A 26286-nucleotide genomic window follows, 5' to 3' on the forward strand; every position below is an offset into this window, starting at 1 on the left:
CTGCGGTGGCTGGGAGCAGCCACTGCACTCCAGTCTGGGCGAGAGAGTGAGACTCCAACTCAAAATAATAATAATAATAATAAAAGTGACTTTTTCTTCCTGCAAAGTAGAAAGAATAAGAGTAAAGAGGTTTATAGAATAATGTAAGAGAAGTACAATAGGAATTTATTTCTGAAAGTAAAGTTGTTATGCATGAGATAGGCATTAGAGTTCTTATTTCTAGTCATTTTAAAATATAAAAGACCAGCCGGGCTCGGTGGCTCAGCCTGTAATCCCGCACTTTGGGAGGCTGAGGTGAATGGATTGCCTGAGTCTGCAGGCTCAAGACCCGCCTGGGCAACTTGGCAAGACCTCATCTCTACAATAAATCAAAAAATTAGCCGGGCATGGTATTGTGCACCTGTAGTTCCAGCTACTTGGAAGGCTGAGGTGGAAGGATCACCAGAGTCCAGCAGGTTGAGGCTGCGGTGGTCGAGAGCGGCCACTGCACTTCAGTCAGGTTGACAAAGTGAGACTCCAACTCAATAAATAAATAAATAAAATAAAATAAAAAAGACCTTTCTCATTTTTGTAAATTTATTGTTTGATCTGGTCCTGAACGCAAAAATATAAATAGCTCTTTTAAGTCTTTCACACTCATAAAACCCTATGTTTTTAAAACCCTACGTTTTTAAAAGGAAAAATAATGTGAAAGTTCTATTTGTGGAACAAATTATAGTTAAGATCTCTTTTTGATCTTAAGAAACATGAATATCCAACTTGTACATAGGTGGAAACAAATTCAGAAACAACTTTATCTTTACAGTCGATTCTTTGTGCTTGGAGAAGATTCCCTGTGTAATCAAAGTAGTTTGTAAGCTTCCAAGGCATGCTGCTATGCTGTGTTTCTCTCATAGTTTTGTCTTGTTTCACTTACAATTCCAGAAGCTTACCTACAACTTTAAAAAGTATATATAGAGCCGTGCTCGGTGGCTCAGCCTGTAATCCCGTGCCTTGGGAGGCTGAGATGAGTGGATTGCCAGAGCCCGTGGGTTCGAGACCCACCTGGGCAATTTGGCAAGACCTCATCTCTACAATAAATCAAAAAACTAGCTGGGTGTGTTAGCGCGCACCTATAGTTCCAGCTACTTGGAAGGCTGAGGCGGAAGGATGGCCGGAACCCAGCAGGTAGAGGCTGCAGTGGCCAGGAGCGGCCACTGCACTCCAGTCTGGGCGACAGAGTGAGACTCCAACTCAAAAAAAAAAAAAGAAAGTATATATACAACCTTAGAAAAGTAATTAAGGGATATTAGCAATAATCTTTCTTGGCATACCAATAGTAGTGCCCTATGACTGGCCTACGTAAAATATTTCCTCTTGCCTAGTTTGCTTCACAATGAAATCAATGGAGGCTGGAAGGTCATATTTTGCCATCTCATCAAAACAACAAAAGATAGAGGAGAATAAAAAATAGCACTTTCAACTAATGTTATATTAATATTTGAAGATAATAAATGGGTAAATGAATAAAGGCAATTTTCAACCCTCCTTGATTATGCATCTAGAAGTTCCATGATATAATATACCTATGAAGAGACACTTCTGTGGAGAACACAAAATCAAGGAACTAAAATGACCACAAGTCAGTCTTATAAAGAGGTTGTTTGTATATTAAAAATACAGTGGGGTAAACAAATATATGAGTTACACAGTAGAAGAGTAGTTAAAGCAAGGATGGAATTGGCCAATAAGTTACTAAGTAAGAAGTAAAGATTACTGCTGAAAAATGAGAAACAAAATCAAACGAGCACTCTTTATTCTTCAGACCAAAATTTACAAAAATTGAATGTCTATGAAAAGCCTGAATTGAGAAAAGAGTTAGACCTATATTTTATCTTATTTCATTCAAAAAGAAAAAAAAGCTTAAGACACTTATAAAATAAAATAAAATGCTACTTCATTTTATTTGTACCTGAAAGTCCAGAATTCTTTAGAATTGGTTTCCAGGTATAATCGTTTTCTGGACCAGGTAGTTCCTCTGCTATTTCCCATCCACACATCATAACTAGCATCTGCCAGAAAGAAGCCCAGACTATTGTTGGGAAGATTGGAAATTCAGCTGCTGGCAGATGTAAGCAAACCGTGTTGTAAGTATACAACAAGCCTCTGAACTGGAAAAACAAAATGTGGACATTTTCTTTTTAAATTTTGTAGTATCTATATGAAAATCTCATATCTTAAATTCAAACTTTTAATAAATAAACGTTGGAAGATTTTTAAAAATTGTTTGCATAAATGAAGTACACTACTAATGTTTACTCTCATTTTGTTAGACCTGTTTATTAATACAGTTCACTAATGAATTTCTTTCAAATAACCAAGTGGGTAATTAGATCACACACCACTTAAATATTCATTTTAAATATATAAAATTAGAGAATAATAAAAAATCTTATAGTAATTTGGGCAATAATACACATTTAAATAAAACATTTTAAATAACACATTTGACCTTTCATGTCAAACATGACGTATCTGCTGGCACATGGCCATAGATATCTCCTGGTCCTACCATATAACTCCCATCAAGAGGATACCAACCTGATACAAAAATAACCTCTTGAAGGCTCAGTGGAGATGCCAGCTGGGAGATAACACACTTTAAGTATCACTGCTCCTGCACTTTGGGAGGCTGAGGTGACTGGATTGCCTGAGCCTGCGGGTTCGAGACCCGCCTGGGCAATTTGGTGAGACCTCATCTCTACAATAAATAAAAAAATGAGCCGGGTGTGGTAGCACACACCTGTAGTTCCAGCTACTTGGAAGGCTGAGGCGGAAGGATCGCTGGAGCCCAGCAGGTCGAGGCTACGGTGGCCGCGAGTGTGCCACTGTACTCCAGTCTGGGCGACAAAGTGAGATTCCAACTCAAAAAATAAAAAGCATCACTGCTATCCTTCAGGATTTATTATACACCATAAGCAAATAGCCGTAAGATATTGGCAGTTCCTCAGTAAGTAGAATACATGGGTCTAAGAAACAAATGGTGGAATTAGGAGTGTCCTCACTCACCATCACTCCTAGTAACCCACTCAGGAATATGTGCTTCCTGTCCTCACAATTTTAAGCTCTACAGATCTAGAGGCCCTTGATTCCAGAGAGAAGTTGCTTCCACCAAGGCACGTAAACATCCTAATTAGCTTAAAGCCATGACCACTGCCTGGTCACTTTGGGTTCCTCATAACTGGAGACTAGGAAGCTGAGAAAGGAGTTACTATATTGGCAGGGTTAATTGACCTTGATCATCATAAGGAACTAGGGCTGCTGCTGATAAAAAATGAGAAAAGGGAGAAATAAATTTGGCCTTCAGATGATACTGAGTCATCTTTTGCTACTACCATGCCTGTGTTAACCGTAGATGCACAACCATGACCTGATTGGATGGTAACCCTTAGGAATGCGGGCCTGACTTACTACATCAGGCAAACTAGCTGAGAGGAAGAGAAATCTAGAATGGGTGTGGAGGAGAAAATGTATGAAGACTAGTTATGGCCTTAGTGTTGCCTTCTAAGGGTTCACTGTTCCTCTGTAGAATTGCCCTCAGCTAAAAGGGAACCGCTTCACCCAGGAGAGTACATCTCCTTCTACTGGTAGCCTCAGCCCTGATTAACTGACACGGAAATCCTAACTTCAAGGTGGGCCCACCTCTGTAGTGCAATTTATGGGATCCATGAACTCCTCTGAGATCACTTGGCAGCTAGACCTCAGCTGAATCACGTGCTTCCTTAGCTCCTTTCCCTACATTCCCCTAATTTCCTCATTAATTTGTCCTGACGGTATTCCACCGATAAATCATATGCACATGAATCCTTCTCTCAGGCTCTGTTTCCAGAGCACTCTAAGACACTTGCTATATTTTCAAATTCTCTTTAGATATTTTATTACAATACTTGCAAAAGGAAGTTATACTATGAGGGATAATTGCTATAATATTATTATGTTGAATCTATGTTAATATTTTCTGCGTACTACATGTGACCTTTATAAATATCCAGAATTGCATTGACTGATGATATTTCAAATTAATGTCTTCTCTGAAATGTACTTTAATGTTCAACAGAACTTGAGAGGGTGCTTTATAATATAAGAAACATTCTTTTTAGGGAAAAAATCTGAGGAGAAAAGAAAAAAAACCTTGGCTCTGATTTGGGCAATTGTATGAATAAGCAAAACTAATTCATTACACAGTCTACTAGTTAAGTGGCAGACCTAGGATTACAACCTAAATCTCCTAACATATTCTAGTGCATTCTGTACCACACTCTGCTGATACCAATGTATCTACCATTGCAATAAAGAGCCACAAGGCTGCCTACCAATATGATCTCTCTGCTATTATTAGAGTTGAGACTCATAAAGACAAAAAATGAAATTTTTGTTAGCCTTTCTTCAAACCTATAGAATAATAATGTTATCATTTTCAGAGTATTTCTAACTCCTCATCAAAACAGGAAATTTGTATGTGCAAAGACAACCACAAAGAAAACCTGGGAGGAACTGGTTGTGTTCTACAACAACCAGTCTATATAGAAGGCTAGCAGAGAACAAGATTTGCTTCCAGAGGCCTGGGGGTAAATATATGAGAAGTTAACTATTTACTTAATCTTAAGATCCTTTTCTTGCTCTAAATGCACGGAGAAGAACTGAAAAAGTTAAGATAATCACCAATCTATTTTCAATTGAATATTACCTGGATTGTTATTATTGTTTATCTTCCCGTAAGGAATTCTATAAAGGCCAAGGATATAACTGTCTTCGGTGACAATGTTATACTCTTCATCAGGATAGCCCCAGTAGGAAATAATTTGGCTCTAAATAAAGAAAAAACAAGCCTTTTAGTATAAATTGTTAGCCAACTAAGTTGGATCATTCACTATTTCTAATCCATCATGTAATGAGTCTTGGTATTTTCTCTCCACCTCAGACTTATCTACTTTTATTTACACTAATTTACTGATTCATTCAGATAATAGTTATTTATAGAACACCTACTGAGCACAAGCTTTACACCTAGGAATTCAAAGATAAATAAAATTAAACAGCAAATCCCTGCCATTTAAGAGCTATCTCAAGAACTAGTCTACTAATATTTTCTTTTTAAAATTTATTTATAAAAAAGATAAGGTATTGCTATGTTGCCTAGGCTGGTCTCTAACTCCTGGGCTCAAGCAATGCCCCCTCCTCGGCTTTCCAAAGTTCTAGAATTACAGGCATGAGCTACTATGCCCAACTAATAAAGTCTTCTATGAAAGTATGGATATATTTATATATTTTTTATCACAGAAATAGAATAACGTTGAAGGAGAAAGTTTAAGCTATAAAATAGCAAGTGATGAATATTAATTGACCCATATCAAAATGTATAAATGCAGAAATATACATCTAACTATAAAATCTATTAAGTTAAAACTCCAAAACTTGAAGAGTAGCATTCTCTGTTATCTTAGCAGTTGAGATTTATTTCCTAACAACTTACAATATGCATATTTGCTTCAGGGTTCACAGATCTTAGATTTTTGAAAGATACTATGAGTAGTTCTAAGAATTAGGATTAAATACATCACCATGAAAAGGCACCACATTTGGGACCTATGTATAAAAAGAAGATGTTTGTATTATTAAAATTGCAACAAATAATACCATTTATAAAACTGAAATAGTTAAGTCTGTGTGGTAGGAATATTGCTACTTTCAGATGAGAAAACTAAAGCTCCAAAGAATTAAATAATATAGGTAAAGATACACAAAGTATAACTGGCAGTCAGAATTCAGATTCAGGACTGCTTAATTTTAAAGTCCATGCTCTTTCAACTCCCCTATTTTGTAGTATAAATTCCCTCTTCGAAGTTTCCATTATAGTATTGTTCAGCCCAGTTTTGAGAGCGTTTAATATATTGCAAGTTAATTTATGTCTAAATTAATGATGCAACAGTATTCTTACCAGCCCAAAAATTATTTAACATATGTTTATTTGTTGGGGTTTTTTTTGTGGAGGAATGAGGGGGGATTTTGAAGTTTGGATAACTTTCATTCAGTCTCTCAGGGTCTAGATTTTATTTTGTTTACAAAAATGTGAGTTTTGAATCTCCTAAATTCTAGGAAGCCAGAACACTTACATTCTTTCTAGAAAAATAAGAAAACAGGGACCCACAGAAGCTGCCACCAAGATTCTCCCCCAAAAGAATGATTTACAGGTCTCATGAGCCTTGTATGGTAAGCCAGACACTATAACTGGAACAATATTATGCAAGAATCATCAAAGCCTTAAATCCACTACTCACTAGCTAGAAACTTAAAGCAGATTATAGAACCTCTCTGAGCATCAGTTTCCCGAACTATAAAACGTAAATAATATTTCTTAGGGTTGTTATAAAACTTAAATTTGATAAATGTGATATGATGTTTTATTAGCTACACCTAACTGGTAATATGTATTAGTCCTCCTCACTTAAGAGAAAAAACTACTTACTAGAAATTGAGGAGCATAATTTATATGCACATAATTGATATATCTTTCTTGTGTATTTTTTAGGTTAGTCTCCAGTGTAATATTTATTTGAGACAAGGTCTTGCTCTGTTGCCCAGGCTACTATGTAGTAGCATCATCATAGCTCGCTGCAGCCCGAGTAGCTTGGAATTACAGGTACATACTACTATGCCTTGCTAAATTGTGTGTGTGTGTGTGTGTGTGTGTGTGTGTGTGTGTGTGTGTGTGTGTAGATGGGGCTTTCACTATGTTGTCTAGGCTGGTCTCGAACTCCTGGGCTCAAGTGATCCTTCTGCCTTGGTCTCTCAAATTGCTGGGATTACAAGCATGAGCCACTGCATCCAATCCCTGCATTTATTTTTTTTAAAAACACTTTCTAGTTTAAATTTTTTAATATATGGAAACTGGAATTCTCCCCTTTGTTCCAGGTATATGTTATATTTAGTATAATATCTGTGGTTTTCATTGAAGGCAACAAGTAAATTTTAAGACACTATTACCAGGATTTTCTACCAAAGAAAACAGTGAGAGCTGCTAATTTAAGTGGTAAAGGAAAAGCTTTATAACATTTAGAATAACATTCTAGATACTCCTCTTTGGCTGTACTCTTGGAAAAGCTAGACAGGCAGCAAGTCTATTCAGTCTTTTGTTCCCATGGGCTGTCTCAGATAGGTACATGTAAATAGTGTGGGAGGCTTATGCCCTCTGTCTTTACATGTATTAACTCACATTTTAGCTTACTACATACTGCTTGGTTCCTGAGATTTTAATGTACTTTGCATTATATCAAGAATTAATATATAGGTTATTACCTAAGACAAGATACTTTTGAAAATAAAATGTTATTGATAATTAATTTGGGGAAACAAGCATAAACTGAATTATTCTAGGCATGTAGGGTTATGACTACCCAATTAATATTCTTAATTATTTCCCAAAAGTTCCATATTTTAATACCAAAAATATAAACAGATGGACTTTTGATATAGCATTGTTGATATGCCTAATAATCACCAATGGGAAATGTTTAAAATGAGTGACACTATTAACTTTATTATTTGCAGTGACTAATTAACCATATAAAGCAACTAGTGAGAAGATTCACTAAAATCTAGATCTGCGCTGTTCAATATTGAGAACTTGAAATGTGGCTAGTGAGAATCTGAATATTTAATTTCATTCATATTAATTTTAATTTTAAAACTAAAGTAGTGTAAATTATTTTTCTGTTAAACTCAACTTAATTTTTTTTTCTTTAGTTGGAGTCTCACTCTTGTTGCCCAATCTGGAGTGCAGTGGCATGCTCACGGCCACTGCAGCCTCGACCTGCTGGGATTAGGCGATTCTTCCACCTCAGCTTTCCAAACAGCCATAGCTGGAACTACAGATGCACACCACCACGCCCAGCTAGGGTTTTTTTTGTGATTTATTGTAGAGACGAGGTCTCACCAAGTTGCCCAGGCTGGTCTCGAATTCCGGGTACAGGTAATCCTTTCGCCTTGGCCTCCCAAAGTGCTGTGATTACAGGCTAAGCCACTGTGCCTGACCAACTTAAATTTGTAAAAAATTTATTTTATTGCTAATTCCAACTCAAGGCTACTTTGAAATAAAAAAAGATACTTGCCATATATCTAATAATAAAAACAAAAATGGCAGAATGCTTTATGTTTTGTAATTATTATGCTGAAAAGAAAAGCTCATTTATTACCTTACTAAACAAGTATTAGATTTTACTTTGAAATGAAAAACTTTCATAATTAATTTCAATAATAATGATTTACATGTTATTCTAACATGATTCAATATGTGGATTTCAATTCTAAACAACAGCATCATCTAAATTGCATATAAAACTACAAGAAAATAAAACATCTTGTTGATAATAATAAACTTAGAGTGCTTTTCAACTTGAATTCAAATTTGATATTAATAATTCTGAATTGACATGAGCTATTAAATAACTTGGATAGATGTAGTTTTCAAGTTGACATGTTTTTGCTTCAGAGTCTAATCAATACTTCTAAAATAGATAAAGAAGTTTATCAAAAAGATACTAATATAAGAGAAAAATGACACAGTGATAATCACTTCAGTTACTGAAACTACTGAATATATTTGAAATATTTTAGGTATGTGAAGCTACATTTGTAAGTGTAAATTTTATAAAATCTAAAAACTGCTCAAGTATTCCTAATAAAAATTTAGTTTCTGAACTAAGGTGTTTAATAAACACTAGATTTTGGAAGTTTACAAAAAGAAAACATGTAAAATACCACATTAATAATTTTTCTAACACTTACATGTTGAAACTATAATTTGCATATGATAGATTTTTATTTATTAAGTTCACAACAGATATTCTAGAAGTGATCACTGCTACTGAATTACAATATTACTTTGATCTGTAAGCTTTGTACCTAATGCAGTAGGTGATCATTTCAATTTAAGTCACTCACCATAATTTTCTATCTATGCTAGCTGCCTGGTGATGAGTAGTCAACACAATCTATAATGGTTTAAAACAGTTCAAATATAGAAGCAACAGTCTTAAAAGTATTGTTAGGTTTTGAAGATTGTTTTCCTATGGAAATCGTGAGCAAGTATTCATTTTTTGCCCCAGAGTCATATGATAGAAAATACCGTATTATTTGAAGGTGAACTCAGATTATTTAAAATAAGTATTGCAAGTACTAGGGAAACTACTAAAAAAGTTTTAAGAATAAATAATTTCAATAAAAGAGGTAAGACTGAATAATTAAAAATCAAAAAAAAAAGAAATTTAAAATAAGAGAGTGAAAGAACAAATGAACATGGTAGATGTTAATCAACAATAACAATAATGACTTTATATGTGAATAGTCTAAATATACTGGCTAAAGACAGGTTGTCAGACTGAATATAGAAACATAGCAAGACCCATCTATGTGCTATCTGCAGGAAATCCACCTTCAATATAAATACATAGGTAAGTTAATAAGGAAAAAATGGAAGAGGAGATACTATGCAAACTAACAAAATAAAGCTGAACAATGTTTTACAAAGTACACTCAAAATAAGAAATATTATCATGGATAAAGAGGGAGACATTACATATTGTATGGGATGAATTCTCCAAGTCATAACTTTCCTAAACGTGTATGTACCTAACAATAGAGACTTAAGCATGTAAGACAAAAACTGATAGATCTGAAGGGAGAAATAAATCTCCAAATATTTTTGGAAACTTCAATACTCTTAGTAATTGCTAGGATGAGTGGACAGAAAATCTGCAAGGTTATAGATAATCTAAATAATACTATCAATTAACTTGATTTAATAGAGCACTCTCCACAATAGCATTCTTCTCAACTATACAAGAAATTGTTGGGAGCCAGCCTTGGAGGCCCGCCTGATGACAAAGTCCAGGTGCGCTGAGGACCCCCGGCCGCAAAGCGAGTCCGGGCAGCTGAGGCCCTTCTGTCTTCCATTTACTGTTGGTATGGCTGAAGAAATTCTGTGCAGTCGTGGAAAAAGAAGATGGCATGTTTATGCGAAGAATCACAGCTAACCTGGAAATATCATGGTTTATTTTTCCATTTTTCCCACTATGCCACTTGGCCTTTTCTAACATATGCAAGGGTTAAACTCTGAAGCACATCAAGAATGCTTTCTTTCACTTGGTTATAAGTTACTAGATATTGCTTAAGTAATAAATGATATGTGTATCCACTCCTTATTTGATTTAGGATTATGCAGTTTAGTATTTAGACATAAGGATTTTTACAAGCACAAGTTTATAGTAGTTTATTATGAATTCATTATAAGTTCTAACACTTATCTAGGAGTTACGTAGGTGATTTATGACACTGCTTTCACTAGCTTAGGATAAGGATTAATATTAAGGTTTCTACTTAATTCTATAATTAAAACTCTAAGTTAACATTTATAGAGTAGGTTTTCACTGAACTCATAATATAATAATCAGACACTTTTATGACAGATCAGCTAAAACAGAAAGTAACCTTGAGGGGCCTGGGAAACATTACTAAAAGCTCCTTCTGAGTTCTCTTTAGAAAGCACTGCAAGCTAAAAGCTCCTTTTGAGTTCTCTTTAGAAGCACTGCAAGATAAGAGAAAAGTAACGAGGACATCTGGACAAGGGAGGCGATCACAGGACTCTGAAGAACATAAGAGCCTAAGATGACAATATTCCTGACACATAAAGAAATATACACTTAAAGAAACTTTCTTGAAACATTTGTAATTTGGGACATTGGACTGAGAGTATCATTGTTGGCTTTATGAATAAGACGTTGCCTAAATGCCTATGAGAATCTTGGTTTGTTTGCTACTAAAGCCCATGGGAATCTTGGTTTGTTTGCTACTAAGATCACTAGCTGGTAACTTTTAAAAGATATATATGTGAAAGAGTTTTCTTTGTCTTACCCCTTCAAAAATGGTATAAAAGCTCTGTATTAACTAGCATTAAATTGTCATCTGTTCAAGAAGCAGGTGTCCGGTATATGATCGTCGTTCATTCGCCTATCCATCTCCCCTTCAACACTTCCCACGACCCTTGTGGGGCTGGCCCCCACAAGAAATATTCACTAAGATTCTGGCTTAGAGAAATGACTTACATTTAAAAAAATAGAATTTATACAGAGTATGTTTTGGTGCCATAATGACATTAAACTAGAAATCAATAATAAAAAGATATCTAGAAAGTCCTAGATATTTGAAAATTAAACACTGCAATTCTAAATAGCTCATGTGTCAAAAAAAAGAACAAGACCAAAAAACATTTGGAACTAACTAAAAGGAAAATACAACATGTCAAAATTTGTGGGATGTAGTTATAACTGTTTATGTGAGAAAAAAAGAAACATAAGAAAAATCAGTTACTTAAGTTTTTCTTTAAATAAAATAGAAAACCAAATTAAACCTAAATCAAGTAGAAGGAAGGAAAAAATAAAAGTTGGTACAATAAATCAAAGAAAATGAAGGAAAGAAAAACAGCAGAGAATCAATAAAACCAAAAGCTGATTATTTTTTTTAAAAAGCAGGATTTATTAAGAGAACAGAAAAGCTCCCACAGTGGGAGGGGACCCAAGGGAGTTACTAAAAAGTTGATTCTTTAAAACATTCACCAAAATAAACTTTTAGGTGACCAAGAAGTGGAGAGAAAGACACATATTACCAATATCAGAAATGAAAACTATCCTGCTATGAACCCCACAGACATTAAAATAATAAAGAAGTACTTCAAAAAAATCTCTCCATTAATTTGAAATCTACACAAAATGGGTCAGTTTCTTAAAGGACACAAACTACAAAATTCATCCAGAAAGAAAACTTAGAATAGTAGTATACCTATTTGAAAAATTAAATTTGTAGTGCAAAGTCTTCCAAAAAAGAAAACTCTGGGTTTAGCATAGCTTCACTGCCCAATTTTATAAACATTAAAGATACAATGTCAATTGTGTACATCTTTTCCAGAAAATAGAACAGGATGGAAAAATTTCCAATTAATTCTATGAAGTTATATTATAAAATGAGAAAATTACAAATCAATATCCCTTATGAACAGAGATGCCAAAATTCTCACCAAAATATTAGCAAATCAAATCCAACAATATATAAAGAAGATAAATACATCTTGATCTGAAGGGGTTCATCCCAGAAATATAAGGCTGATTCTATAATCAAACATTATTACCAGTAGCATTCTTCTCAGTCCTGGAAATGACAATACAGGAATTCAAATGGAAACATAAATGACCACGAATTGCCAAAACATAATCCTCAGCAAAATAATAATAATAATAACAACAACAACAACAGCAACAAAAAACATAGCAGGAGGTATCACACTCCCAAACTTTAATCTTTATTATAGAGTTACAATAATCAAAACAGCCTGGTATTGGTACAAGAACAGGCATACAGACCAATGGAACAGGATAGAGATTCCAGAAGCAAAACCTCAATTTCTCAACCAACTCATCTTTGACAAAACCTCCACCACCAATGACTGGGGAAAGGAGAACCTATTCAGTAAATGGTGCTGGGAAAACTGGCTGATCACACGCAAAAGATTAAAACAAGATACCTACCTATCACTATACACAAAAATCAACTCTAAATGGACCAAAGACCTAAATGGAAAATCTCAAACTATAAGAACCTTAGAAAATGCAGGAGATACCCTTATGGAAATTGGAACTGGCAATCAATTCCTGATCAAAATCCCAAGTGCCCATGCCATAAGAGATAAGACAGACAAGTGGGACCACATCAAACCAACAAACTTCTGCAAAGTCAAAGAAACCATCAAGAAAGCAGGTAGACAGCCCACAGACTAGGAAAAAATATTTGCCAATTTGCCAACTGTATGTCTGACAAAGGCCTAACATCTAGGATCTACAAAGAACTCAAATGTGCCAGGAAAAAAAAAAAACAGCTCCATGACAAAGTGGGAAAAAGCTATGAACAGACAGTTCTCAGAAGAAGACATACAAGCAGCCAACACATATATGAAAAAATGCTCAGCCTTACTAGTCATCAAAGAAATGCAAATTAAAACTACACTGAGATACCACCTAACTCTAGTCAGGATGGCTATCATCAATAACTCAAAAAACAGCAGATGCTGGAGAAGATGCAGTGAAAAGGGAACACTTCTACACTTTTGGTGGGTGTGTAAACTAGTACAGCCTCTGTGGAAGACAGTGTGGTGATTCCTAAAAGATCTAAAAACTGACCTTCCATATGACCCTGCAATCCCACTACTAGGTATATACCCTGTTGGGAGCCGGCCACGGAGGCCCACTGAGCGTTAGGGATCAGGGAGGGCCGTGGACCTCGAGACTGCTAGGACGTGTTCGGGAACCGTAGACCCCATTTTCCTCCCCCTTTTGCCATGCAGCACAAATAACCTAAAGGAACTCTGCTGGCCTAAGCTGAAGGCTCTGTGACTGTGACAGGCATGGCTCACTCTAGAAACCCATTGTTCCTGTTTCCCATAAACTGTGGTTTCGGCTTAGGTATTAGATATAATTCAAACTCAGGTCACATTTGGGAGCCTTTTATACGGTACAAGCTTCTTTATAAGATTTAAAAGAATATTTGTAGAATTAGTATATACTTATGGAGAGCTGTTTTCAGCTTTTCAATGATATAGATGATTATCAAGAGTGGCCCAGCACAGAGTTTGGGCTGGGCCACATTCCTGAGAGCCCAGCATGTACTTTGGACTGGGCTGCATTCTTTTGGGCCGGCTTTAGCTACAGTTAGTGTAAGGTCTCTTTTCTACCTATTATAGAAATTGAATTTATTTTATTCATAGAAGGTATTGTAGAATAGGTCATGCTACGAATCATGTTAGTTCATACATAATCAATCATAATATTTTTAGGTTTAATAAGAATATAGTTAACTTTAAGAATTTTCATCGTCTCCACTTTCTACTATCGAAGTTTTTGCCTTAGTACATTTACAATTTACATTTAGGTTTTAGAAGCTTTGCTGCTGCTAATCAACTTTATATATTAGAATTAAGAATTGGAAAACTTTCATAGAAATTAGGATAGACATATAAGACTTTGGAATAGCCATTTTGTTAAGAGATTGTAGTCTATTGTTCCAAAAGGTGGCCCACCGTGGACCTTGGACTGGGCCACATCCTGTAGGGCCCAGTGTGATCTTTGGACTGGGCCACATTCTTTAGGAAATTGGCTTAAGCTATAATTAAGAGCTTCCGTAGCATTGTATAAGTGGTAGAGTTTAATTTAGTCGTCATGGGTATTGAGTGAGCTTTAGAAGTTATTGATTATCAGAACATCATTAGACTAGTAAGGATTGTTACACTGCATTTGAAGAACATTAACTAGCAAAGGGAACAATGAGACAATCTTGGGGTTTGTTCCTCCTCACACCTAAGCATCTGGTGGGTAGGGGATGCCCCCCCGCACCTGGCTTTGTGTTCACGTGAAAGACTTGTGAGACTGCCTGTCTAAAATTTGGGGATAAATACCTGCTGTAACTTTCAATAAACGGCTTCTGCTCATTTCACTGAACAGTTGTCCACTTTCTTTCTTTCTCTTTCTTCCTCTTTATATCTATCCTTCCATCTTTCTTTCTTTTAATATCTATCCCTACAGATTCGCCAACACCACCACATCTTCCAAGGCACTCCCCAAAACTTGCAGGGGCTGGCCCCCCGCAATACCCAGAAGAACTGAAATCACTCTATAAAAAAGATATGTATGTTTATTGTAGCATTGTTCACAGTAGCAAAATGGAACATGGAATGAATGGTACTGCCCATCAAAAGAGGACTGGATTAAAAAATGTGGTACACATACACGATGGACTATTACATAGCCATAAAGAAGAGCAAAATCATGAACTTCAGAGCAATCTGGATGAACTTAGATTCTATAATACTGAGTTATTTTTCACAGAAACAAAGTACTGAGTATCACATGTTCTCACTCACAAGCAGATCTTGAACAATTATCATAATACTATAAGAAAAGGATTAGCAGTAGTGGGAAACTGCTGGGAGGGGGTGGGGAAGCAGGATTGGCAGTAGTGGAAATCTGTCAGGGGAAGTGGGGGCACACCTCATCAACAAGGGTACCTGCATAATGAACATTTGTATACCTAACCTTGAATTGTACTCCACATCTTTAAAATAAAAAAATTAAAAGTTTACAAGAAAAATAATCTTTTCAAAGAGAAAAAACAACAAACATCAATTTAGTATAATTTACCATAATAGGCTAAATAAGAAAAATCATGATCATCTTAATAGATGCATAAAAATTGTTTGACTAAATTAATCATTCATTCATGGTGAAACTTTTCAACAAACTAAAAATAGAAAAGATCTTTCTTAACTTAATAAAAGTCACTTATGAAAAACACACAGCTTATATCCAACTTGATGAGATTTGAATGTTTTCTCTTTAAATCTGGGAACAAGGCAAGAATGTCTTCTCTCACCACTTGTGTTCAACACTGTACTAGAACTAGAAGTCCTATCCAATGCAAGTAAGTGAAAAAGGAAAGAAAGAAAAAAACATACTTCATTATGTAGCAAATCTCAAAAAATCTACAAAACAAGCTCCTAAAGCTGGTAAGTGAGCTTAGCAACGTTGTGGAATACAAAGTCAATATACAGAAGTTAGTAATGTATATTTAGAATTTGAATTTTAAAATATCATTTACGATAGCACTTTTCTCCCCATCAAAAATTAAGTACTTAGTTGTCTACATCTAACAACCCAATTAAAAGACAGAGATTGTCAGATTGCATCAAAAGGGAAGACCAGATACATGCTACCCTCAAGAAATTCACTTTAAATATAGAGGTACAAATACATTAAAACTAAAAGGTTGGAAATTAATACAACATGGTAACCCTAATTAAAATAAGGTTATATTAATATCAGACATATATTTTAGAGGAAAAAATATAACCAGAGATAAACCATGCCATTTCATAATGATTAAACTGATTTAGTAAAAGTATATTAATCCTAGGCAGGCATGGTGGCGCATGCCTGTAATCCCAGCACTTTGGGAAACCGTGGTAGGTAGATTGCTTGAAGCCAGGAGTTTGAGATCAACCTGAACAATATAGCAAGACTTTGTCTCTACAAAAAGTAAAACAAAAAATAGGCGGCTGTGGTGGCACATATCTGTAGCCCCAGCTACACAAGAGGTTGAGATGGAAGGATTGTATAGAAGACTTGAACAACACAATCTCAGTAAAAATCCTAGTAGGCATTTTTGTATAAATTAACAAGTTGCTTCTAAAAGTTCTATGGGTATAATAGAACCCAGAATAGTCCAGATAACTTTTAACAACAACAAAACCAAATTTGAAAGCCTTACACTATCAGACTTCAAGACTTATTTATTATAAAGCTAAAGTAATTAAGAAAGTGTGGTTCTGGCATCAACAGATAAACGAATGAGACTAGATTCTAAAGAGATCTACATTTAAATCTACATGGTCAATTGATTTTCAACATAGGTGCAAAGGTAATTCAGTCCAAAACAGTGTTGAGATTGTGGTATATCCATACACAAAAACATGAATGCTGGTTCACATTTTGCACCAAATATAAAAATGAACTTGAAAAGAATCATCAATCTAATTGAGAATAATGGGAACGATGTTTCTCATTGTTGGTGAATGAAGTTACAAATATGGAGAAAGGGAAGGCTAGAATTAGAACCCTTAGGTTTTGAACTGGAATTGAAGATTTCAGTTTGTACTCATGTTTTTAAAATACTGAGACCTATATAAATAGACATAGGGGTGTGTGTGTGTGTGTTTGTGTGTGTGTGTGTGTGTGTGTGTTTTCTAGATCTGTCTGCCAATATGGTCTAGAAACCATAGTTACCCAGTCTCAATGAATAAAGCCAAATCTTTGTTTCCAAATGCCATTCACCTCTAAAAGAAATCAGGACACTCTGTGGAAATGGCTTTTGCCAGGTAGAGGAAGGGAAAGAATAAGATAAGCTGTCAATATCTCGTTGCTCCAAAATGTAAGGCAGTGCTCACAGAATATTGAAGTCACATAAAAAACGTATAGGTGTCAGTATTAAGTAAGGATAATAATTTATTATAACCTATTGATTCAAATAGGAGACTTTAAGTCTAAATAAATAAATATAGGGAAAGTACTTCCTTACAGTAAATGACAGCTAATAAATGAAAAGGCAAGATGCAGTTAGGAAACCATAAGCAGATGCTAAAACAAGTGGGTGAAAATTTGACAAAGAACAGAATATTTACAATGCTTCAAGGATATTTTCCTAAATTTCTTATTAATTACCAGGGGAAAGTGGTAAAACCTTGTAGACACCATCTGAACCAAGTGATCAAAATTTAAATCAATATTTGAACAAATTGACATAATATGCTTTCTGAAATAATACACTGAGAAGAACAGAGTATGACTTGTATGATATTCTTGTCAAAAATGTGTAAGTTGAATATAATAATGGGAGCAGATTGAAATTCATATTGAGAGATAATTTCCACAATAACTCATATATTATTAAAAATGTCACAGTCACAATATATAAAGAAAGAGTGAGGAGCACTTCCAGATTAAAGACACATAACTAATTTCAATATGTGGTCTTCTACTGGGGAGCAGAAAATAGCTATGAATGACATTTTTGTAGTAATTGATAAAATTTTAATATGAGCTGTGGACTAGATAATAATATTATATCAATGTTAAACTTTTACCATGTTAAACTTCCATATAAATATATTGTGGTCATGTAATAAAATGTCTTTGTTCTTAGGAAATGCACATTGAAATATTTAGAGATAAATAATTCTCAAATACTACAGAAAAAAATATACAAATGTGTAGAGCAAATGATAAAACAAATGGTGAAAACTATACAATTGGTGACCTGTGTAAAAAGTACAGAAGATATTTTTGTATTACTCACTCAATCTTTCTCTCACTATGAATTATATTAAGTATAAAGTTTAAAAAAGGAGAACATATAAAACTACCATTGATAATCTCCTAGGTCTTCAAAGCCCTTCAAAATACAAACCTGTAAACTTCCTGTGTTTATATAATAGACTGAAAAAGCAGTATATTTGAGATTTAATCTAATACTAAATTTTTGAGGAGGCTTGGCAGTTTTGGACTTCAGTTTACTCATCTACAAAATGCAGATGCTGCACTAAATGCTTACTATCAAAGATATTTCCATCTCTGTAATTTCATAGCTAAATGAATGAATCTGTTGGGATCACTAAATATAGTCCATGTAAATATTGAGAGTCAAATATAAGTATTTTAGATTAATTGATACAAATTTGATTTCTGACACTGATTAGTGTACTCTTGAGTTTCAGGAATTAAGACTTGTTCCTGGTAACCTTGAACATTTATCATAATACTACAAGAAAGAGACTGACAGTAGCTGGACACTGCTGGTGGGGGGGGCGGGACACATAACATCAATAAGAGTACCTGATCCTAAACCAGGCAAAGTGAGGACCAATGGGAGGTCAAAACTTCACCTGTTTGTTGGCCACTTATGTATTTAATCCTGAATTGTACCCCACATCTTTAAAATAAAATAACAATAAAAAAGAATTCTTCCTGGTAAATGCTATTAAATAAAACCTTTCCATTAAAATTAGTAGTACTATTATTGAACCCAATATTTGCTCTATGTTTAAAGAGATTAACATTTTACTTTGGGGGAGAGTTTTGGCTTTATTGGTGTAGCACAACTCTAGGTAGAAGTGACAAATCCCTTCTGGTAAATGTTTACAACAGAATGCCAATTTCTAATATCTAGAGTTAAGTGAGTGCTTCTTTAGACACAATCTATAAGTGCCTCTTTGGGCATAGACTTTAACTCAACTGAAGGTGTAGTTACTGAAAGTCTATAAGAACTATGCATAAGGCACTGCCAAAAACAAAAAGCAAAAAATAATTTTAATTATCCATAATATTTTATAATCTGAAAAGGAAAAGAAAAACACATAAATCACTCTAATGTAAACCAGGATACGTGCTGCAAAAGAAAAAAACTCTACAGGAGTTCAGAGTACAGAATATAACATTTCTTCATAATCAAGAAAATATTTCGGCAGTAACTCTATGAGATTTCAACTAGCAGAAATACAAGGAAAGGCAATGTAGGAAGAAGAAACCAGTGACAAAATGGACATTACCCAGACAGTTTAGCAAGGTCATAGAACATGTGAGGTATAGTATTAAGAGTTGACACTAGAAATGTAGACTAGTGGAGGGTTTTGTATTTGATTGAATAGTTTATATTTCATTTATTAGGCATACAAAAAAGGCCACTCAAGGTCTTTGAATACGAAATAACCTGATAAGAAGTGTACCTGGCACAGTGTATTGGGTATGAGGGGTATGAGTTGATGTGGGAAACCAATCAGGAGGCTATAATAATAGTTTAACAGTTTATGTAAAAATTAATAAAAGCTTGCCCTTGGACTGGGCAGCTCCAGGAATGATTGGCAAGAAAGATGACAGATTTGAGATATCACAGGACTTGGATGTAAAACAGAAAGATAGAAAACAATTAAATTTTATTCCTAGATTGTATGACTAGATATGCTGGACAGGACATTAGAAATGATCTAGCCCAATTCTTGATCCAATGTCATTCAAATATATTTGCTTCTATGACTCCTTAAAGAGCTCTTCTTAAATTATCTCCTCATACATTTGACCTCTAAATTTTTTCATCATAATCTTACTTACAATGAATGTAATTTCTGGTGTATTATAAATATTAACACTTAAAATGTCAATTGTTCCTTTACATATATTTAATATACTCCAAATAAAAATAAATAACACGTAAATTTGATACCCAAAATTATTCATGTAAAAAGCATAAACACAGGCTCTCTTTTAATTTTGTAAATTTATAGTTGCTGCTTTTTTTTATTGATCTCCCATAGAATTTTATCCTAAGAAAAAATACTTTTATTTTTGCCAGTATTTTATGGGTTAATGCACTAAAGAAGTGAAGCAATCTGAAAAGAACTTCTCACCTCCCATTCCACATCTATCCATCAATAGCACCTGCATGTGTTATTCTGCTCCGATTCCACAGATGACCTATTTGTGCTCCTACCTAAAACCAATGCCCCACTACTGTTCTAGATCCCTAACCATCTATCAAGAGGAGAGCTCTAAAAATTATTCCCCCTTTCTTCTGCATCAGCAATATATTTCTCTTTATGAGATAGCTCCCATCAGATTCAAATATGTTGTTATTTCTCCCATCTTAAAAACAAACCAGACAAACAGTAATTCTCTCTCTACTACTCTGCCCATTGTACACATGTATCTTCCCTTGAATGAATCTAGCTTTCTTAATTCAAAAAAAAAGAAAAACAAAGACCTATTTTTAACTCCATTTTCCATGACAGCTACCATCACCCTTCTTTATTGCCCTTATTAGCAAAATGGTTTTCTAGACTTGCTGTTTTAAAGCCTTCTCTTCTTGTTTTCTTTTAAACCCATTCCAAAAGAATTTTTCACTCCCATCACTTCACTGAGACATTTTCACCAACTGTTTATTAAATTATATATTTCAGTATTGGCAAGTTTCAAGACTTAGCTTACTTGACCTATTGTCAGCAAATGACACAATTGATATTCTCTCTCCCTGGATCCACTTCTTTTATCTTACAAAACACCACATTGTTGGTTTCCCTCCTACCTCATTTGCCACCTCTTGTCAGACCCATTCCCTGGTTCCTCTTCTTCTTCCAATATCTTAATGTGGGAGTGCACTGGGTTGTCTTTTATCTTTGTAACTTTTTTAGTTAAATCTATTACACTAGTGATCTCACATAATCTCATAGCTTTAAATAGCATTCTCATGCTGACTACTCCTAAATTATTATCTCTAAAACATGCTTTCTCCTGAATTTCAGAGACAACTAGCTGAATTCTATATCCAACTAGCTATCTAATTGTTGCCTCTTGGTTATCTAATATATATCACACATTACATGAAATGGCACAGTGTCTCTCATCCTACTAAACTCCAGATTAGCCTTATCTTGCTCTATTTTTCCCACGATATTTACTCCTTAAGGCAATGCCTCCATAATAAGATCAGAGATAAATGAGAGATATGCCTTTCTTTCATAAAGTTCATTAAGAAGCAATTGTGAAAGGAAAGGTGAGAAAGGAGAATTTGCTTTGCCATAAAGGGATTTGCAAACATGAGTATCTGGAAATTGATTCCCTTAAACTATGGCTGGTTATCATTTAGAATATCTTTACTTACATGTGCCCTAATATGAGGACTACCACTCTATTCAGTGCTTCAGTTCTCTTTGTGATATCCTCCATTAAATACACATCCAGGTTTTGCTTAAATACACATCCAGATTTTGCTTGAATGTGCAATTGGAAAACGTCTTCCTGAGGAAATTCATTGTATTTTCAGATGTATCTATTTTAAATTATTCCTTAAACATGTTCTTCAAGTGGAACCAGAATATACTTTCTTGTAGTTTTCATCAATTGATTTTAGAATACTGAACATGTCCAGTTCTTTTTCTCCTTATGGTCCTTCACACATTTGAAGACAGTGTTCATGTTCTTCCCAAGTAGTCACCACACTAGAAGTCTATGTCCTCTTTACCAGCTCAAAAACGAACATTTCAAGTCTGCTTACCATACTGGTCACGTTTCTTGAAATGGCACCAGTTTCTGAATGATCCTCTTAAAATCTGGGACCTAATACTTCTGAACATAATATTCTAGACGTTGTCTGGCCAATCCAATAGTGTATTACTGTCACCTCTCTTGTTCCTTATACTATAATTTATTTATCATAGCTTAGGTTCATATGCACTTTTTATCTTGGCAGTTCTATTATACTATTAACTCAGAATGATCTTAAGGCTAACTAAAATTCTAAGCACTCTCTCTCTGATTCTATAAAATTATTTTTTAGACAAAAGACTAAGACTGAATATCCTTGTCCAATTGTCTTTTGGTCAATTTGTTTCATGGACAGCCTGTCAAAATCCCTTAAAATACCAATTTTATCATTTAACATGTTTCTCTTCATCTTGATTTTATGACATCTACCAACTGCTATGTATACCATCAATGGTTATTCAAGTTATCAATAATTCAGTTAAACAAGGACAGAGAACTCTACAGCACTAGTAAGCGTTCTTGGCTGACAGGTGTATTTTATATTACTGTCATGTTATATCATTTAAAAAGTACTCTCTGGGAAAGGATATTTAAATTGAAACCATTCAACTAAATTACCATCAAGCCCATCGTGCTTTAAGTATTATCCTCAAAAGTCTTGTACATGCTCTAGCCAAATAGTCAGTGAACCTTCATAGTATCCGAGAATTCTAACTTTGATTCTAGTTACCATGGATACTGTATTGAATATGATAAAGTTTCTACCTTCTCGGTACTTAAATTCTAGTAGAAGAAAGACAATAAACAAACAATAAATAAATAAAGTTAAAAAGCAAGATAATGTCTAAAAGTGATTAAATAATATGTAGAAAATAACAGAGTAATTTCTTCATTACTAATGGAATAGAGAGTCACTGGGTAGCTATTTTAGGTCCAATGGTTAGGGAAGTCTTCTTTCAGGTGACTTTAAGCCAGACTTAAGTGAAGTCATTCAAGGAGCCAGCCTTCCAAAGATCAAGAATAGAAAAGAAGTCAAGAGAAAACATTAAAGTGACCAGGAAGAGTAAATATTAGACCAGAGAGTTGTCCCAGCTTTTTGCAATCCTAATTTTCTTTAGGTCATTCAGTCATTCCTACCTCTTTAGAATGATGCACTAGTGCCAGAAGCTAATCATAGACCCATTACCCTGTAGTTGCAACTCTGAAATAAGAAGTAACCCTTCTGGAGATGCAGGTGGAGGGGAGGGTAATATAAATCACAAACCATTGTGGCTACCTCTATTTGATGGCCATAACAATCCTGGATAACTGACTTGAAAGGGTTTACTGTAGATCATAAGGAGAAAGAAAAAAGAGAGTGCAGGATGAATGCAAATTCACAACTACAGGAAGCACAAGTCAAAAAGGTGTGTGTTTTACTCAGAAAACAGCAAAAGCAAAAGTTTTCTTTTGCCACAGATAAGTGGACAATTTTAAGATGTGTTGAAGGAACAGAAAATAATTCAGTTAGCTATAGCACAGGACAAATAAAAATACCAACCTAAGTGATAAACAGAGTAAATATTACTGAATACTTTTATGCTAAATTAATATAGTGGAACTTAATTTTGTACAAAACTGAAAGCTACAGAAAGTTTTCAAGGATGGTAGTGATTGATCTACAAGCTGGATGGTAGTGATTGATCTACAAGCTAGGTGCAGAGATGGAAATCATAAGACTAATTAGAAAGCTTACTGTCATAATTCAGATAAGAACAGATAATTGCTTGAACTCAAGTAATGAATTGATTTTTTGACAATTACTTTTCAAAATGATAAATGTCTACAGTTGGCCAACTACAGTGAAAAAAAAAAAAGAAAGAAAAAGTTTCCAGGCACTTTACTACATTGTTGGTAAAGTGTAATGTGAAGGACTTTTCTGTTGTACCATTTGATGTGTTTGGATTTAACAGACAAGGGAGAAGTGGTCAAAAAGGCTTAAGGACTGATAGATACCAAAGATAAGAAAAGAAAAGCTATAGAAGAGAAGAAGAGATCATGAAGTTTCAAGCCTGGTTGTACAAGATGATCAGACTACTAACGAAAATGAGGAAGCAGGAGGGGACGATGGAAAAACAGCAGAACAGACTCAGAAGACCATGAAGACCAGCCTTGGCTTCACCATTGAGATGTGTGCAAACTTGGGCAAACTCAACTTAGTGTCTATAGTAACATGTAAAATGGTGGTGGCAGAATAAATTACCTCAAATATCCTTTCCCATTTGCAATTGATGCCTGCAAATCACACTACTTAAGCTCTTAATTTTAAAGAAATTTCAGACTAAACTAAGCAGCTGGAAGGCAGGGACTTAGTAACATATTCTAAGCTCTATTCTCTCTAGCATATTAGCTTTACTTTGTAATTGACAAAATAAATTATTACAAATGTGATCTTTATAAGACATTTGAAATTAACAGAGTAATATAAGTACACTTGCTTCCTCTCATATTTCTCTAATATTGCATATATGTGTGTATGTCTATGGAAGTTTGGGATTATACTACAGTTTTGTACCCTGTATTTCCCAGTACTGTATTATATAGTAATTTCCTATACATCCTTAAACATTTTTTAGTAGCTTTATGTAGATGTATACCTGTACATTATTTTTCTAAGATAAATGTCTGGCTTAAAGGGCATAGTTTTGTTTTTGATATATTATTAAATATGTATTTCACAAAATTTGTCCATTACACTTCCATAGCTAATTCAGCAGTGCTTATTTTGCTGTATCCTTGCAAATGTAGACATTTAGCACTTTAAAAAGTAATTCCCATCAAATGAAAAATGTTAACTAATTTTATTTGAATGTGTACAGAAAGTGAAACATATGCTTATTGAACTTATTTATTTCTTTTTGTCCTAAATTCTACTCAATTTATACACATTTTCCTTTTGGCTGTCATTTGTGTCTTTAAGACTGTGTAAAATGTCTTTAACTTTTTATGCAGTATAAACTTTTATCTTTCAAAATGTTAAAAAATTTGTTTGTTATCTGTATTTTGGCTTGTGTATTTTAACATACAAGTTGTAACTTATTATATATTCAACATTTTTCTGTTCAATTTCATCTTTTATTTTTATGCTTAAAAATGTCTTCTTAGGCCATTTACAAGGGGGTGTCCCCCAAACCATAATTTATTTATTAAAAAGTATGTATTTATTCCTACATCTTTAAATTTCAGTCACCTTCAAAGTACTCCACATTTGATGCCACACACCTACTGAAATGCTTTTTCCATTGCTCAAAACAGTTTTGAACTTGTCAATTTTGATGCCTTTTAGTGCTTCTGCTGCTTTTTGTTTTGCCTCTTCCATATCTGCAAAAACGTTTCCCTTCTAGAACTTTTTTATCCAGGCAAACAAACAAACAAATGTTGCTTAAGCCAGGGTGAACAGGGAGAGTGCGGTATGCGGTATGGCGGGGGGAGTGGGGGGTGGATCATGTCATTTTGGGTCAAAAATTGCAGAACACTCAGCACAGTGTGGGCAGGTGTGTTGTCATGGTGGAAAACCCAGTCGCCTGTCTGTCACACAAAAAAAATTCACTGAAGCCAAATGCAGTCTCTCACAAAAACGCTAGCTGGTACACTAATGCTGATGGATTCCTAGAACAATTACCTAACCAGGAAAGTCTGTACTTCAAGGGGAGCCACCCTCCAAAAGATAACTGGTTTTTGTCATGTGTGTGTGTGGGGGGGGGGTGTCCACCCTCATACATATGTTCATCTGCATCTTCTCCTGGTGCGTTAATTTTCTTTAAATACATGTAATACTAATTCATAAATTTGATGCATGGTAATTTTCTTCCTGATGTGAACATAAAGTAAAACTTCTGACTTGTAAAAGTTTCCACTATAAAAACTTATGATTTTTAAATGTTTCCAACTTTCTAACTGGTTCTGACAGTTGTTCAGTTTCTCTAGCTTTCCAGGTGACAATGTATCTGCAAGTTGGCGTAACTTATTTATTTCTGTAATAATTGATTTCTCACTGCCTTTTGCTCTTTCTTTGAGCACTTCCAGGACAACATTAAGAGGGTATATACACAGTGGCAAAGGCACAAATTCTTCTTCTGTTCATCTTTATATCCCTTAGCGCATCTGGAACGTGTCCTGACATAGAACTTAGCATTTATGGAACAGATGAGTGTGACCTATAGTTTTCTGGTGACTCATATATCTTTAAACTTCCCAATTTTGAAAAGTATACGTGACTGTTTCCGTTTCCCAGCTGGAGAAATCGAGGTTCCATCAAGTTAAACAATCCCAGGGCTAGTTGAAGAACATTTCCTCCCGGATTCCCAAAAGATTTCTCTATTGTGCTAATAGTGGCCACTCAAGCACTGAAAAAAGCTTGCCCCGGCATCACCAATGTTTCCGCTTCTTTCCACTTACAAATTCAGAATATTAAGATAGCAAAGTGCCGGGCTCGGTGGCACAGCCTGTACTCCCGCGCTTTGGGAGGCTGAGGTGAGTGGACTGCCTGAGCCCGCGGGTTCGAGACCCGCCTGGGCAACTTGGC

At 34.8% G+C, this 26286-nt stretch overlaps 1 protein-coding gene across 1 annotated transcript in view; it reads right to left on the bottom strand.

Annotated features, from left to right (window-relative positions):
- Positions 1-5521, bottom strand: part of LIPJ (lipase family member J) — a 22899-nt gene extending 17378 nt beyond the window's left edge. The window contains 4 exon segments of the mRNA XM_008058194.1: positions 1314-1424; positions 1953-2150; positions 4727-4847; positions 5513-5521. Of these exon segments, the coding sequence (XP_008056385.1) occupies positions 1314-1424; positions 1953-2150; positions 4727-4847; positions 5513-5521 (439 nt within the window).
- Between the last annotated feature and the right edge of the window lie 20765 nt (positions 5522-26286).

This window comes from Carlito syrichta, unplaced genomic scaffold (genome assembly GCF_000164805.1).
Source record: "Carlito syrichta isolate Samal-C Ts95f unplaced genomic scaffold, Tarsius_syrichta-2.0.1 Scaffold303242, whole genome shotgun sequence".
Classification (NCBI taxonomy): Eukaryota; Metazoa; Chordata; class Mammalia; order Primates; family Tarsiidae; genus Carlito; species Carlito syrichta.